The sequence below is a fragment of the Notolepis coatsorum genome (assembly GCF_963971535.1).
Source record: "Notolepis coatsorum genome assembly, chromosome: 3".
NCBI lineage: Eukaryota > Metazoa > Chordata > Actinopteri > Aulopiformes > Paralepididae > Notolepis > Notolepis coatsorum.
The window spans coordinates 53029541-53043414 of record NC_140167.1 but is presented as its reverse complement, the minus strand read 5'-3'; the positions used below and the strand labels follow the sequence as shown (position 1 = coordinate 53043414).

Below are 13874 nucleotides of genomic sequence, written 5' to 3'. Positions count from 1 at the left end.
ATGCAGTTTTAATTATTTTACATGACTATTTTGTGACCCGCCACATGGTGGACAGACCTCTCAGTGGCAGTCGCCAAACCTAAAATCTGGTCGCCAATGGCGGGTGGCGGGCTTTAATTTCGGGCCCTGTGTACATATATAAGCCGCACTGGACTATAAGCCGCATGTGTTTTAATGTTTAATTACCATATGTAAGGAGTGGAGCCTGCGGCTTAATTTGACTCAACACGGGAAACCTCACCCGGCCCGGACACGGAAAGGATTGACAGATTGATTGCTCTTTCTCGATTCTGTGGGTGGTGGTGCATGGCCGTTCTTATATTGAGCTTTAAGTTCCCACCTCTACAGAGAATGACTCCCATTGGGACACAATACTGTCGGACAAATAACAAGAATGAACTCGTTTGTATTAAGTTTAGCAAATAAGGGAACAGATAAATAACATTTCAATGCAGTATAAAAAGCAATATTTCGATTTTCGGGTTTTGTCCACATATAAGCCGCACCGTTATATAAGCCGCAGGGTCGAAAAATGGGGGGAAAAGCCGCGGCTTATTGTCTGAAAAGTACGGTAAATGCATGCAGTTAGGATTGCGTCCTTCTTCCCGTTCACATATCCCTTCTATTCAGCACAAAATCAAGACAGTACAGATATGCATATATACCTTACAACTAGTTATCAACCAACATCCTGTCTGTACCGTGTCATCAAGAGACAGCTATGCTTGGGGAAGGGGCGCAAAAATAAATAAATTAACAGAAAGGAAAAAGAAAAAATAAATAAAAAAAGAATTATTATATTAAAAAAAAAATATATATATATATATATATATATATATATATATATATAAAAACAATATACTACATGTGTGGTTCAAACCATTAAAAAAATAAAATGACAATAAAATGGGGAGTGAGATGAAAATAATAAGATGAAAATAAGTAATACATTGCCTTTATAGCCCTATTCGCTCTATACAAGCCCACTTTCTATCGAACTGTTCACCTTGCAACCTGATCAGATGAGTCATCCTCTCCATGTCCTGAATTTCTTTAACTTTGTTTAGCCATTGGTTATGTGTTGGGGGACTGGGTTTTAACCAATTAATTGTGATCATTTTCTTGGCAGCAGTTAACAGTATTTGGAGAAGATACACACTTTTCCTTTCATCAATGCCCTCTGGTATGACTCCGAGGATGGCAGTTTTGAAATCGTGTGGAATGTCCATGTCGAATAATTTTTTTACATCTCTGAATACATCATCCCAGAAGTGACATAGTTTTGGGCATGTCCAGAAAATGTGTGTATGGTTACCTATTTGTTCACCACATCCCCTCCAGCATTCGCTTGTGGGAGTTGTACCAGCTTTAGCAGTCAATAAGGGGGTCTTGAAAAACCTACTAATGACCTTCCATTTATATTCTCTCCAGGAATTAGAATTAGTCACCTTATGTGCTTCAGTACAAACATCGAACCACTCCTCTTGTGAGATCTCCTGTTGGAGCTCAGCCTCCCACTTCAACTTGATGTATAGCGAGTCGTTGGGGTTCATTGATTAGGTTTTGATATAATTTAGAAAGAATTTTTTGTATTGAAGCATCCATTTGGATATTAGCTATAAAGCGTTCTATAGCAGAAGGGTGTCGAATTTTGTCCCAATCTTCCTGGTTTTCTAAAAAAAATCTTAATTGGAGACATCTGAAAAAGTCAGTACTAGGAAGGCTAAACTCCACTCTGAGTTGTTCGAAAGATTTAAGCTGGCCGGAGTGAATAAGTTGGTGAACAAATTTCAGACCCTTTGTCCTCCATCCACTGAATCCTGCATCCAAAGTTGATGGTGTAAAGTCCCCAATGAAACCGATTGAGGTCAGGCCCGATGTTGAAGGCAACCTGAACTCTTTCTGGACCTCTCTCCATATTTTTATTGTAAATCTGGACCACACACCTATTGAGTCCTCCCTTATTTTATGTCCAGGGAATAATAAGGTAGTAAGTTGTTTCTGTGTAGATAAGTCTTTTTCCATTTTTAACCATCTTGATGACAAATCATCTGTAATCCAGGTGTCGTCTACTCTAAGCCATCCTAGGTTGTCAAAATGGGCAGGGGTGATGTGGGTTCTAGGAGTAAGGTCAAGCAGTAGTCCAGGGCTGTACAGTGCTACGAGGGCGTAGCATATTGCCCCTAAAGATAGCCTGTGCTACTGCTAGTAGAAAAAAATATTTGGGGGCACCCTTGCTAGTACTGATTTCAACCTTTTCATTTGTATTTCACTCCTTTTTTTCGAGGAATTTAAACGTTGCGAACTAATCTTGTTGGCCGTTTTCTATATTTCTCCTCCCTCTGTCTTTCCATCTGCCCGAGGAGCGGGGCTGTTACTTACACACTTGCGTGACTTACACTCGCACATACGGTTACTTGAGAGGTGCTGTCCGTGCTGAAGCAGAGCAGAGCTCATCATAGCGGAGAGAACGAAACGTTAGCAAACTAAGCATGCATAGCGCGACGTGTGTAACATTAAGTTACACTGCTGTCGTTAGCAAGCTAAGCATGCATAGCATTACATAACGCATGTAACGTTAAGTAACTTGTGTTCCGCGGGGAAAGACCGGTCATCACTGCATACAACTTGGTTTAATCCAAATATCCATTCAGAAACTTTGTATTATGAAATAATTCTGGGATGTCTGACTATTTCCCTATGCCTTGTTTGGTGCGAGTTCAGCTGACACTGTTGACACGCCCACTACGCAAAGCGTGTGCTCTCACACACACACACACACCAGGGTTTCCGTTACAAAAAATTGTTGCCGGCCTCAGTGTCCGGTAGATTTCAATCTACCGGTCAAATGAGAGAAATTCCGGTCAGAGTTTATTGAGCTTAAAAACAATTGATAGGCAAAAGAATGACATCATCAAGGCATGTAGATTTATAATATTTGTACTTAAAACTAGGCTACTTTTGCGTATAGTCATTATATTCCAAATAAAATAAGTCCCGAGACTCCGTGCTGCTGCCGACTTTAAATCAAATAGGTGTCTGTGGGCAGTCGCCCGACATTAATAAACGGCAGTCTGTTATAATCACATTTTTATGAGCTAACGAATTCCGTTATATTGGACATTTGTATTAATTATATCAAGCGAAAAACTGAGAAATTTGGCAGAGAGAGACGGCAACATTATCGTGGGTTTGCGTGACGACTCTCTCTCTCTCCACCTCCCAATGACTTATTTGCGAGAGTATGTCGATGCAGAGCAGCAGATTCAGCTGTTTTCTGGCTCTTTTCTGGCTCTATCTGGGGACCGCTCAGCAGCGCCCCCCACCCAACAGCTGAATTGCCAATGGCTGAATTGGAGTACTGCACTGTGCCGCTGCTGCTCCGGCTCTGCAGCTGCACCTGCACATGCATTCGCAAACCCAGCACTAAACTCTCGCTGACAACGTCGTTGTCATTATTAGAAGCAACGATGAAACAAATGTAATGATTGTTTCGTTCATCGCATAGGCTATTTAATTTTAGCCTATTTTAATACAATTCAAAGAATCAAATTGTGCTTAGAGGGAATTATTTTCACCGGACATTAAGACCGGAGAGATTAAATATGTCAGACTTCAACAGATTTTGCCGGTCAAATACCGGTAATTACCGGCTAACGGAAACGCTGACACACACACACACACTCACACACACTGCTCCGGTCATGTGTCCACTCAACTCATGGAAAATACAGCATCAGGCTATTGTTCTAAAAGTATCTCTACTAATAAATTGGAGTATTGAACCGTTTTTAACAGCTGGGTATTGGGTGGGACATTCTGATTTAAGAACTTTCTAAATAAAATAGAAAGTCCCAAAAGTTAATTTATCTGACTGCTTGTATTAATTGATCAAAAAGTAGCCATGTGCAGTAATATAGTTATTAGGGCTGCAACGATTAGTCGATTATGAAAAATCGCCGACGAGATATTGTTGCGTCGATTAGTCATTAAAATTATATATATATTTTTTGCACTACCTATCTTTGTGAAAGTGGCTTCTCAGCTCTGGTCCAGCCAGCTGAAGACTTCTTAGCTTAACATAACAGACCGACAGTAAGTTTGGGGGAACTAATGGGATAACTGGGGATGTTGTTTGGTCCTGACAAGAGTCTCAAAGCAACTCTGAGGCCATGCTCAATGTCCAATCTGAAAAAATAATCGACAGATTAGTCGACTACCAAAATAGTCATTAGTTGCAGCCCTAATAGTTATATAAAAGAATAATAAAGCAATGTCTTATGTTCTTAATAAAAATAAAAAAATCTTTCAAAATAATAAAAAAGAACCGATAAGAGTATCGATAAAGTACCGAACCGTTAAGCAGTATCGAATCGATAAGAGTAGTAGTATCGATAAAATCCTAACGATCCTAACCCATCCCTAATGAACACTGTTATCAATTAAAGAAGAAATGTTTGCAGCTGTGGTAATACTTCAGTTGGTTCATTATAAAAGATACAAACCTGAAAACAAAAGCACTTGAATGTTAAATAAAAGGACCACAGTAATGAGGCAGGAGGAACATATTTTGTTGCACTATAATGGTAAAATAGTTATTTTAAAGAAGTGCCCCTAAAAAAGATTCTGTGCCCCTACATTTTTCATTTAGGGGCACCTGTGCCCCGGCCCCCTAGTGAAAAAGCTTAGCGTACAGCCCTGAGTCTGACTAGTTTGTTTTGTGATCTTTGTAGTCTTGTTTTTAGGGCCTTTGAGGTGCTTTGGTACCATGAGGTGCAACTTAGCATAGTCGTAGTACCCTTGAATGAGTGCTCCTGTTAGAGTCTTCAAGGTATTCTTGTTTACCAGAGAGGAGATCCGGTACAAGAATCTTGTTCGTTGGTTGACTTTTTTGATTTCATTGGTTGCCATTTTGTCACAGGGAAGATTTTCCTCTAGGATGGAACCCAGGTAGGTAATTTGTTTCATCTTTCCTTGTGACAATATTGTCACCCACTGTAACAGAGAAGCCGTTGGCCTTGCTGAGTTTGTTATTTGATCCAAAGAGAATGGACTCTGTTTTACTCACTGACTTACCGTACCGTTTACCCCCACCATCTGTTCTCTCCCCTCCATGTAGGATTGCATCCAGCTCACAGATGAACTATCAAAAAACCAATTGCTTTTAGCTTGTCAATCAGAATGGAGTGATTGACAGTGTCGAAAGCCTTTTGGAGGTCCAGCATGACCATACCACAGTATTTGCCCGCGTCCACCTCTTGTTTGATGTGGTCGTTCAAATAGAGAAGGCATGTGTCAGTGGAGTGGGATGTTCTGAAGCCAGATTGGAATTCATAGATTACCGGTAGCTTTATTTTTTTCGCAAGGTACTTTTCGACCTGTTCATAAACTATTTTTGCCATGACTTTCGAGATGGAGGTAAGAATAGAAACAGGGCGGTAGTTGCCTGGGTCTAATTTGCTGCCTTTTTTGTGCAGGGGACGTAACCCTGTTTTATGGAGAGGTTTATTATGTGGGTGATGATGACTGGGGTGATGGTCATAATCATTGTCATATGACATTGCAGGCGTCTAGCTAGAGTACTCCTATGAGTGAGACTTTTTTAAACGACGTTACTCCCTAATATTATGTCTGTCAAAGCGTCATTCATTCCCCACTTCTTGCTCTATTTCCCAGCAGGAAAGCATGGCAGAGATGGAAGAAGATGTTGGAGACATTCTACCAGACATTGGGGAGGATGACGACGATTCAGATAGAGATGAAGACGACAGAGATTTTGAGTGGATAGTTGACGACGATGATGACGACGATGATGAAGAGGAAGAAGAAGAGGAGATGGTTCAAAACGAAGACCCCCACCTGGATGCTGAGTCATTTGAGCAGGACTCCCCAGCAGAACGCAGTGGTCATATAGCAGTGGTTGATCGGAACTACATGTATGTGTGGGGTGGGTACAAGGTAAGGACGATATACAGTCAGTGTTTAATCGCAAGTGTTTCTACAGGATCCATTATAGAACATGGTTACAGGCTATATTTTGTCCTCAAAACCTCATACTCTATTTAAATCACATCTCTTTTATGTGTCCTGCAACAAGAATGCTCAGAATCATGGATTCTTCGACCTATACTTGCCGAAAAATGAGATCTGGGCCTATAATATGGAAACCGGAGTATGGTAATAACTACATTCCTATTTGTTAATAACACGACTACAGAAACCTTAGCATCTACCACCAATACCCAACATTTTCATGTCTCATGCACAGTTTGTGACAAAGCAGGAAGGCTAAATATCCCTACATTTACAGGATTAAACACTTGACTGGCGGCAACCTCCACATCTCCATGTCTGGAAGTTGTGGGGTATGTGTTGACGGAGTCTTGTATCTGTTTGGAGGCCACCACGCCAGGGGAAACACAAATCGGGTAATGGTGTGCGTGTGTGTGTGTGTGTGTGTGTTGTTGTTGTTGTGAGAGGCTATCAGATTGCTGGTCTTACTAGGAGGAGGACTAAGCAATTAGCAGGGGATTGTTCAGTGCTGTCGTTGGCAGCCACATACTGCTTGGAGGGGACGTTGCTTTTTGTACCCTTGAAGTGAATGCTGTATGCTAGTAATTGTGCCATCTACCTAATCATGCTGTACGCATCAACCTGGTTCAGTCGAGCACATATTATATAACAGGCAAATCTCTTAATAACTGTATTTTTGAGCATGGATGGGAACGACATACAATTTCCATAATATCCTCATCTATCCTGAAAGCCTAATGAATTTCATGCATGCCACAGCAAATGTGTTCAATCAGATTACATTAAGCCAATTAGAATGCAGGTGCCCCCCCTTATGTTTGTCTCAACCACCCCACCTAGATCTACCGTCTGGCCCTGAGAGCCCCTTCCTTGGTCTGGGAGGAGATGAGGGACTTGAAGGGACTACCTCCTTCCTGCAAAGATAAACTAGGCTGCTGGGTCCAGAGAAACAGGTGAGACGTGAAGGGCAAGTAAATTGGGCAATGAGGAATTACAGTTTTGATTGGAGGATAAAAAAAAGAGGGGGGGCTTGAGATTGTAAATGTCTGGACAAAGTGGAGGGAACTACTACTGAATCTGACAGTATCGACTGGTGCCAGATCTGATCCATTACATTTATCAAACAATGTAGAGTTAGACCGTTAGTTTGGGGATCTTGGACCAAAAATATAGCGATTTTATAAAATGTCTAGGATACCAGTATCCATGCATCGCTACTCTAGTGTACATTCAGTATGTTTCTGCTAAGCTGTACTGTGATTAACACGTTTGTATGACATATTACTTTTGATTTGGAAAAATTTAGATCCCGCTTACTTTGTTCACAGACTTGTGTTCTTCGGGGGCTACGGCTATGCAGCTCAAGGGCAGCACAGAGGGACCTTTGTATATGACGAATCCTCATCATTTGTGGTTTGTAAACAATTTCCTGTTTCTTGTTGTAAGCTCTCCCAAAGACCAATGAGTGAGAACCACCTAAAACACACTGTTTTTATCTCTAATGATTTCCAATGCTAAGTTGTCCCCCTTGTCTGGTTTGTTATTGGAGTGGGACAGTCCAGGGAGGGGTTGGAACAACCATATTCATATCTTGGACCTTGAGACCTCTACGTGGAGCCAGCCTATCACCAAGGTACACACACACACACGCACACACACAGCCTACTTTATGTCATCCATTCACATGCATGCAGACACACACAGCTAACTTAAAGGGCAAGGGTAAAGCATAAGCTGTACTGTATAGGGACTGTATAGAGAGAGGTAAGTTGTCAATCGGTAGTGTTCTTTCTTTACACAATCCTTGCTGTTCTTCTTACGGGATACCTGCAGCTCGTGCTAGTTAGCCACAAAACCAATGTTAAGTAATGAGGACACGCTCCAGTCTGTACAAACCATGAAATAAAGGCTGAGCCCTACTCCACACAGTGCACCCAAAGTAGCTTTAAGCGTTTATTTCAGTGCTTGTGTAGATTGGAACGTGGCCCCATTGACTTTTGCATTTGTTTTGTGGCGGGGGGAGCGCACCGCTGTGAAGGAAGGGTGCGCTGCATTTACAACACAAGACAAAATGGGAACAATAATTGTTTTATCTTGTTTTCATGATAGTGGGAAGCCAAAATCATAATTCATCATAATCGCTAGTGTACAGTTCATATAGTTGCATATAGTCTATGATGATATTTAAAAATCCTTCAGTGCATGTGGAGAAGAGATGATTGATGTTTGAGACGGTCTGTCTTGCTGCAGGGGAACGCTCCGTCCCCCAGGGCTGCCCATACCTGTGCCTTGGTTGGCAACAGAGGCTACGTGTTTGGAGGACGATTCAGGGTAAGAAGAGCTTAAAGAGGAATTTTAAGTCTTTAGGGCGGTCAGGTGGCGTAACGGAGATTGCGTTCGTCACCAACCCCGGAGAGGCTGGATTCGCCTGTTCGAATCCAGCTAACAGCTCCGGGGTTGTCACCAGCTTGGCTGGCCGTTCACACTAATACAATTGGCAGTATTAGAGGGTGGGAGAAGCTGGCGGGGTGGGTCCGGGTCGTTGTAAACAGCGACTCCTACAGTTCGGTCGGGGCGCCTGCTAAACGCGGATAGGATCTAAGTGGGATAGTGTGATCCTTCCACACGCTACACCCTCTCAGTGAGAATCCGCGCTGCCAGGTGAAAAGAAGCGGTTGATTGGCTGGACGTGTGTCGGAGGAAGCACGTGGTAGCCTCCACTCTCCCAGACCGACTGTGGGGGGTAAGTGCGCAGCGACAAGGAAGGGGATTGGGAATTGGCATAACGACTAACATTGGGATAAAAAGAAGAAGAAAAAAATGCGGAAATAATAATAATAATTCACATAGCGGCCCGAGATTACATCCACCAATTTGAGGCTCTCTGGTTTGTAGCTTTAGGAGAGTGGTTTTTGAATGTCTGTACTTGATTCTATTCATTACTTTGACTAACAACACTGTTGTGTTTATAGATCCTTTTTACACGATAACGCACGTGCACTCTGGAGTCTGGACAGCAGACAGGATATTTTATCTTTTCATTTGCACAATCCATACTTGGCCTATATGTATTGTGTGTTGTATTTGTTGTTTGTCTTTTTCTGTCTTTTGTGGTATCGTGAGGTATTTTATGTTGTGCTGATATGTCAAGTCAAATTCCTGAGTGTCCAGTAAGATGCATTTGGTGAATAAAAGTGATTGTGATTCTAAACGGTCCTGTAGGAATAAAATGGGTAGCATTTTAACATAATTTCCTTGTTTGATGATATATAAGGCACATGGTAATATTAGTATAGTACTGGCCATACAATATGCAGCGGCTGTTGCAAATTTGCATATTATACCAGCTTTATGTGATTTATAACTAATATTTCTATATGAATTCATGTTGCTCTTTATTCTTCGGGAGTGGTTCCTTATATATAATAATTCCTTTTGTTTCTGTCCACAGAACTACAGACTGAATGACCTTTACTACATCGACATGGATACGTGGGAATGGCATGAATTGTAGGTCCTGCACAGGGAACATGTTCAATACCATAAATAAGAATATGTTTTTCAATACATTGTGTATTGCATTTATTAAACCTGCTTGCTGGTGAGGGCAGGCCTTACACGTCCAAGGTAATAGCTAAAAGTACCCAATGAGCCTCGTGTTGATTTGTCAATCCAGTCATGTTGGAGACACTGGTAGTGATTGGCTGCAAAAACAGTTTATTTTTTCTTCTTTTTAACAAAAGTATTTAAAATAGTTTTGTCAATCTTTCAATACCAGGTAGTATTGATTTGATTAAATTTAAACCTTGATTTGATTGATCTTACTATATTTATCTAACCTATAGTGGTCTGTGCTCACTGACTCAGATTATTTTCATTCCACTCAAACCACCTAACCTCTACTTTAACCCTATTTTAAACTCCAGTACCTTGTCTCCTTTACTCATCCCACGTTAATCCCTCCCCCGTCTCCCCACAGGAGTGTTCCTCCACAGGGTCCAGTGGGCCGGTCCTGGCACTCCTTCTCTCCTGTGTCACCAGACCACATCTTCCTGTTTGGAGGCTTCACTACAGACAGAGACACACTGAGTGAGTCTGAAGCTTGTCCTGATGTGACAAACGACTCCCTAATAGCCCCAAAGCGGAAACGATCTCCAAACCTGCTACAGTTTAGAAACCAACCGCTAGTTTCTTATTACATCATCATTTAATGACCTCACCACCGTGTGTCCCCGACAGGCGATGCTTGGCTGTACTGCGTGAGCAAGAACCAGTGGAAGCAGTTCAAGCACAGTCACTCTGAGAGCCCCAGGTAACTCTCGTACTACAGCTCGGGTGACACCCGTGTGTGCTTGTCGGCGTTGGAGAGCGTCTCCTCCTGACATGGTGTTTTTGGGGTTTCAGGCTGTGGCACACGGCGTGTACCGGTCCAGACGGAGAGGTGTTTGTGTTCGGAGGCTGCGCCAACAACTTACTGTCCCACCAGAGAGCTGTGAGTTGGGACGTAATACTTCACATACGCAGAATATTCTAAAACATTGTCTCGACTACAATGCGCAGTGCATTTTAACCCTTCCACTGCCGCACTACCAAATGGTTAACCCTTTCACTGCGACAATACAGAAGGTTAACCCTTTCACTGTTAACCGTCTGTAGTGTGATAGTAAAGGGTTAACCTGTAGTGTGGTAGTGAAAGGGTTAAGTTAGAAGATTATCCATGGAAGTAGCTCATGTTTAAGTCCCTTCCTTCCTTCTTTCAGGCTCACAGCAATGAGTTACTGATCTTCAATGTCCAGCCCAAATCCTTGGTCCGGTGAGTACGAGCAGAAGTGAACCATGCGATGCTTAATTAACACTCTAGTCACCAGAATGACCGTCAGCCGCCACAGCCGTCTCACTCATTAAAGATGCGTTGAAATCAATAATATAAATGGCAACAACTTAATTAGCGGCTGTATGCTGCATACCGTCTCTGTGAGAATATCATAGGCAGTTTCACCTTTTTGTTGGTTTGTTGGCACCTCTATATAAATGCAGTCCATACACACAGAGAGAGAGGTGGGGTTGTGGAAGAGCAAGTGGAGAGACAAAAGGTAGGGACTGGGATGGAGACAGCACAAGGTGATGGATACAAAGGAGAGAGACACGTAAGCCGCGTTTGCACCAAAACTACCTGGAACTTTAATTGCCAGGAACTACATTTCAGAGAACTTTAGGTTCCTTCAGCCCATTGTTCTCTGCAGCACCAGTGTAAAGACCTGTGAATATTAGGCAAATCGCTGGCATGAAAAAGGCATTCCAGCATCGCATTAGAACATGGAAGGACAACTTCCTCTGGTCAGATCTTCGTGATTGTGGTTAAATTAACACACCAATGTTCCCTGCATACTCTTTTGACATATTGGTCCCCATATTGAACTGGAACATCCATCAGGTCGCTCAATGCACTGGCAACTCATCCAGATGACTCGTATTTCCAAATAAGTAATCTGAATAAAAAGTCCCTAGTTCCAGAGGAGTTCCTGCGGTGCAAACACAGCATTATTCTCTCTCTCTCCTGAGAGGCTGCATAATGGTAGGCAGCTGGAACTCTAGCTTTATATTGAACATTTCCATATATAGATTATATGATAGTGGTCTGTGCTTGGTGGTTATAGATATAAATGATCATATATAGATAGTTTATATAAATGACCATATATAGATATAGTGGTCTGGTGGTTATAGGTATAAATGATCATATATATAGTGGTCTGGTGGTAGCCATAAATGATCATATATAGAGGTCTGTGTGGTGGTTATAGGTATAAATGCTCAGAACTTTTTTATTACTGTGACAAAATCAACCTATTTAGGAAAAGTCATGGACCGGGAACATAACTTTTATTTAAACAGTTATATACATTTCAAATACGCAAGCGTTTCAGAGGACCATCCTGGCGTTCCGAGTGTGTGAGGTGGACTGGGGTCATGTTCTCTAGAGTCCTGCTGCTTGAACGCCACCGGTCTCTCTCTCCAGGTTCTGCATGGAAGCCGCTCTGCAGCACCGGGAGCGGCTGGCAAGTTCCTGGGACTGCCTGCCTAAACACCTGCTGCACAGTCTCCAGCAGAGGATGGGCCACGTCAACACACTGGGATCCTAGTCTGGAGTTCCTGGGACTGCCTGCCTAAACACCTGCTGCACAGCCTCCAGCAGAGGATGGGCCACGTCAACACACTGGGATCCTAGTCTGGAGGAAGTGTTTGTTCTCCCTAGTCTAGATTTAGGGAGTGCATATGAGAGTGAGCAAGACAGAGGGATGAGGAAAGTAATAGTTGGCACTCTAGAAGAAGGCTGCCTTTTTTGTTCTTTTTAAATGCCAATTGTTTGTTTCATAGACGTAAACAAAAAAAACGTAATAGCAGACTGCTGTGGCCCTGCAGGAAGTGGACTCAAGTGTGCCCCAAGGTGTACTTTCAACGTAGTTACTGGAACCATTGTATTTAAATGTACCTTTTTATATTCCTGAAAAAATAATAAACATGAAAAAAATTAAGTAGTTACTGTAAGTCACCTGTAAAGAAACTAAAGCTTTCAGTGAGCAAATGTAAGAAATGCTCGGCTCAGTCCCTACCTATTCTGCAACCACAGCAAAGTTTGAGTTTTTGTATGATTTGTATATATTGTAATGAATATCTATTTTTGTGCGGTGCCAGTGTTTTTGAAATTGTTTAATTATTAGTCCTACTGAAAAAGGGTTTTAAAAGGCCTTCTTACTTTTGTGTTAACCATTTCAGAAGTGGCTTCTGTAGCATTCAAATTCATATTTATTGAGTAAACAAATGTTGCTGTAGGTACATTGATGTTGAGCCACATTGCACTAAAAAGTTCCTCTTCTCACTATAATTTTCTATTTGATGTGCACAATTTTCCTTTGATATTTTTATTGTAAAATACATGTTTTAAAATGTCAATTTTGAATCAAGGAGAATAAACAGACACGCCAAGTCAAACTTCAATCTGATGTTTTGAATGTCAAAATATCCACAATCCGTGTCAAATTGCTGACATCCCAACTCCTTGGTGCAGTGGTGCTGTGCTCTAGTGATCACATCTCAAAAGCACTGGAATTATATGATCTAGTCCTCGATATCTAGTCATACTGTATGGTATCTGAGGTTATCAAGGCAATGAAAAGGCATTGATGAAGTCCCCTGTTGGCAGTCTGATCTGTTTGGTTTTGACAATATACCTACAGTTAACAGACCCACCAGGTCTTTGCAGGTTTTTTTTATGTGATTATTGCGACCCAAAATGCTCGATTTTGCAATGCAATTTCCAATTTCTGTGAAATTGTAAATATTGCAATTGAAAAGTGAAGATTTTTCCTTGTCGCTACAACGTTGCATAAGTGGCCAAATTTGCAAGCATTGCAGGGTTTGGTTGAATTTGCATTATGTCCTGGAGGTTGTGGTTAAGAGCAGGCCTGCATGTGACCTCGTGTGTCATTTCTTCTTGGCTGCCAGCAGGTTGGGTGCAGACACTTTGACTTTGCCTGGTATGTTTCTGGAGAGGTCGGTGTCCTGTAACACATAAGAGAATGTTAAGAGGATTTGACGTAATACTATATCTAGAGATCCTAGACTGTCCATATTCAATGCTACCATATCATTTACACTCTACATATTGATTTTCCATTAACTTTGCTAAGTGAATTCTTACCAAATTGCCTGACCCAGTTTAATAAAAGTGACACACACAGGTTTGTTTACCTTTACACTGCGGAACAGATCTTTCTCTCTGGCGGAGGTCTCCCTGGCTTTCATGAAGCTGAAAACTGCAGTGCGGGCCGCTAGATGAG

The 13874-nt window shown here is 41.9% G+C and overlaps 2 protein-coding genes across 2 annotated transcripts in view; one reads left to right on the top strand and one right to left on the bottom strand.

Annotated features, from left to right (window-relative positions):
* The window catches only part of pole2 (polymerase (DNA directed), epsilon 2), a 48538-nt gene extending 35937 nt beyond the window's left edge, over positions 1 to 12601 (top strand). The window contains exons 21-33 of the mRNA XM_084311205.1: positions 5677 to 5958; positions 6098 to 6177; positions 6311 to 6428; positions 6874 to 6986; positions 7362 to 7446; positions 7583 to 7666; positions 8284 to 8364; positions 9485 to 9543; positions 10013 to 10122; positions 10273 to 10345; positions 10438 to 10525; positions 10794 to 10846; positions 12053 to 12601. Coding sequence (XP_084167331.1) covers positions 5677 to 5958; positions 6098 to 6177; positions 6311 to 6428; positions 6874 to 6986; positions 7362 to 7446; positions 7583 to 7666; positions 8284 to 8364; positions 9485 to 9543; positions 10013 to 10122; positions 10273 to 10345; positions 10438 to 10525; positions 10794 to 10846; positions 12053 to 12176 — 1350 coding nt within the window. The 3' untranslated portion in view covers positions 12177 to 12601. The remainder of the gene's footprint in view (positions 1 to 5676; positions 5959 to 6097; positions 6178 to 6310; positions 6429 to 6873; positions 6987 to 7361; positions 7447 to 7582; positions 7667 to 8283; positions 8365 to 9484; positions 9544 to 10012; positions 10123 to 10272; positions 10346 to 10437; positions 10526 to 10793; positions 10847 to 12052) is intronic.
* Positions 12602 to 12744: 143 nt separating this feature from the next.
* Positions 12745 to 13874, bottom strand: part of nemf (nuclear export mediator factor) — a 45864-nt gene continuing 44734 nt past the window's right edge. The window contains exons 31-32 of the mRNA XM_084310965.1: positions 13786 to 13865; positions 12745 to 13596 (exon numbers count right to left, since the gene is read on the bottom strand). Coding sequence (XP_084167091.1) covers positions 13519 to 13596; positions 13786 to 13865 — 158 coding nt within the window. The 3' untranslated portion in view covers positions 12745 to 13518. The remainder of the gene's footprint in view (positions 13597 to 13785; positions 13866 to 13874) is intronic.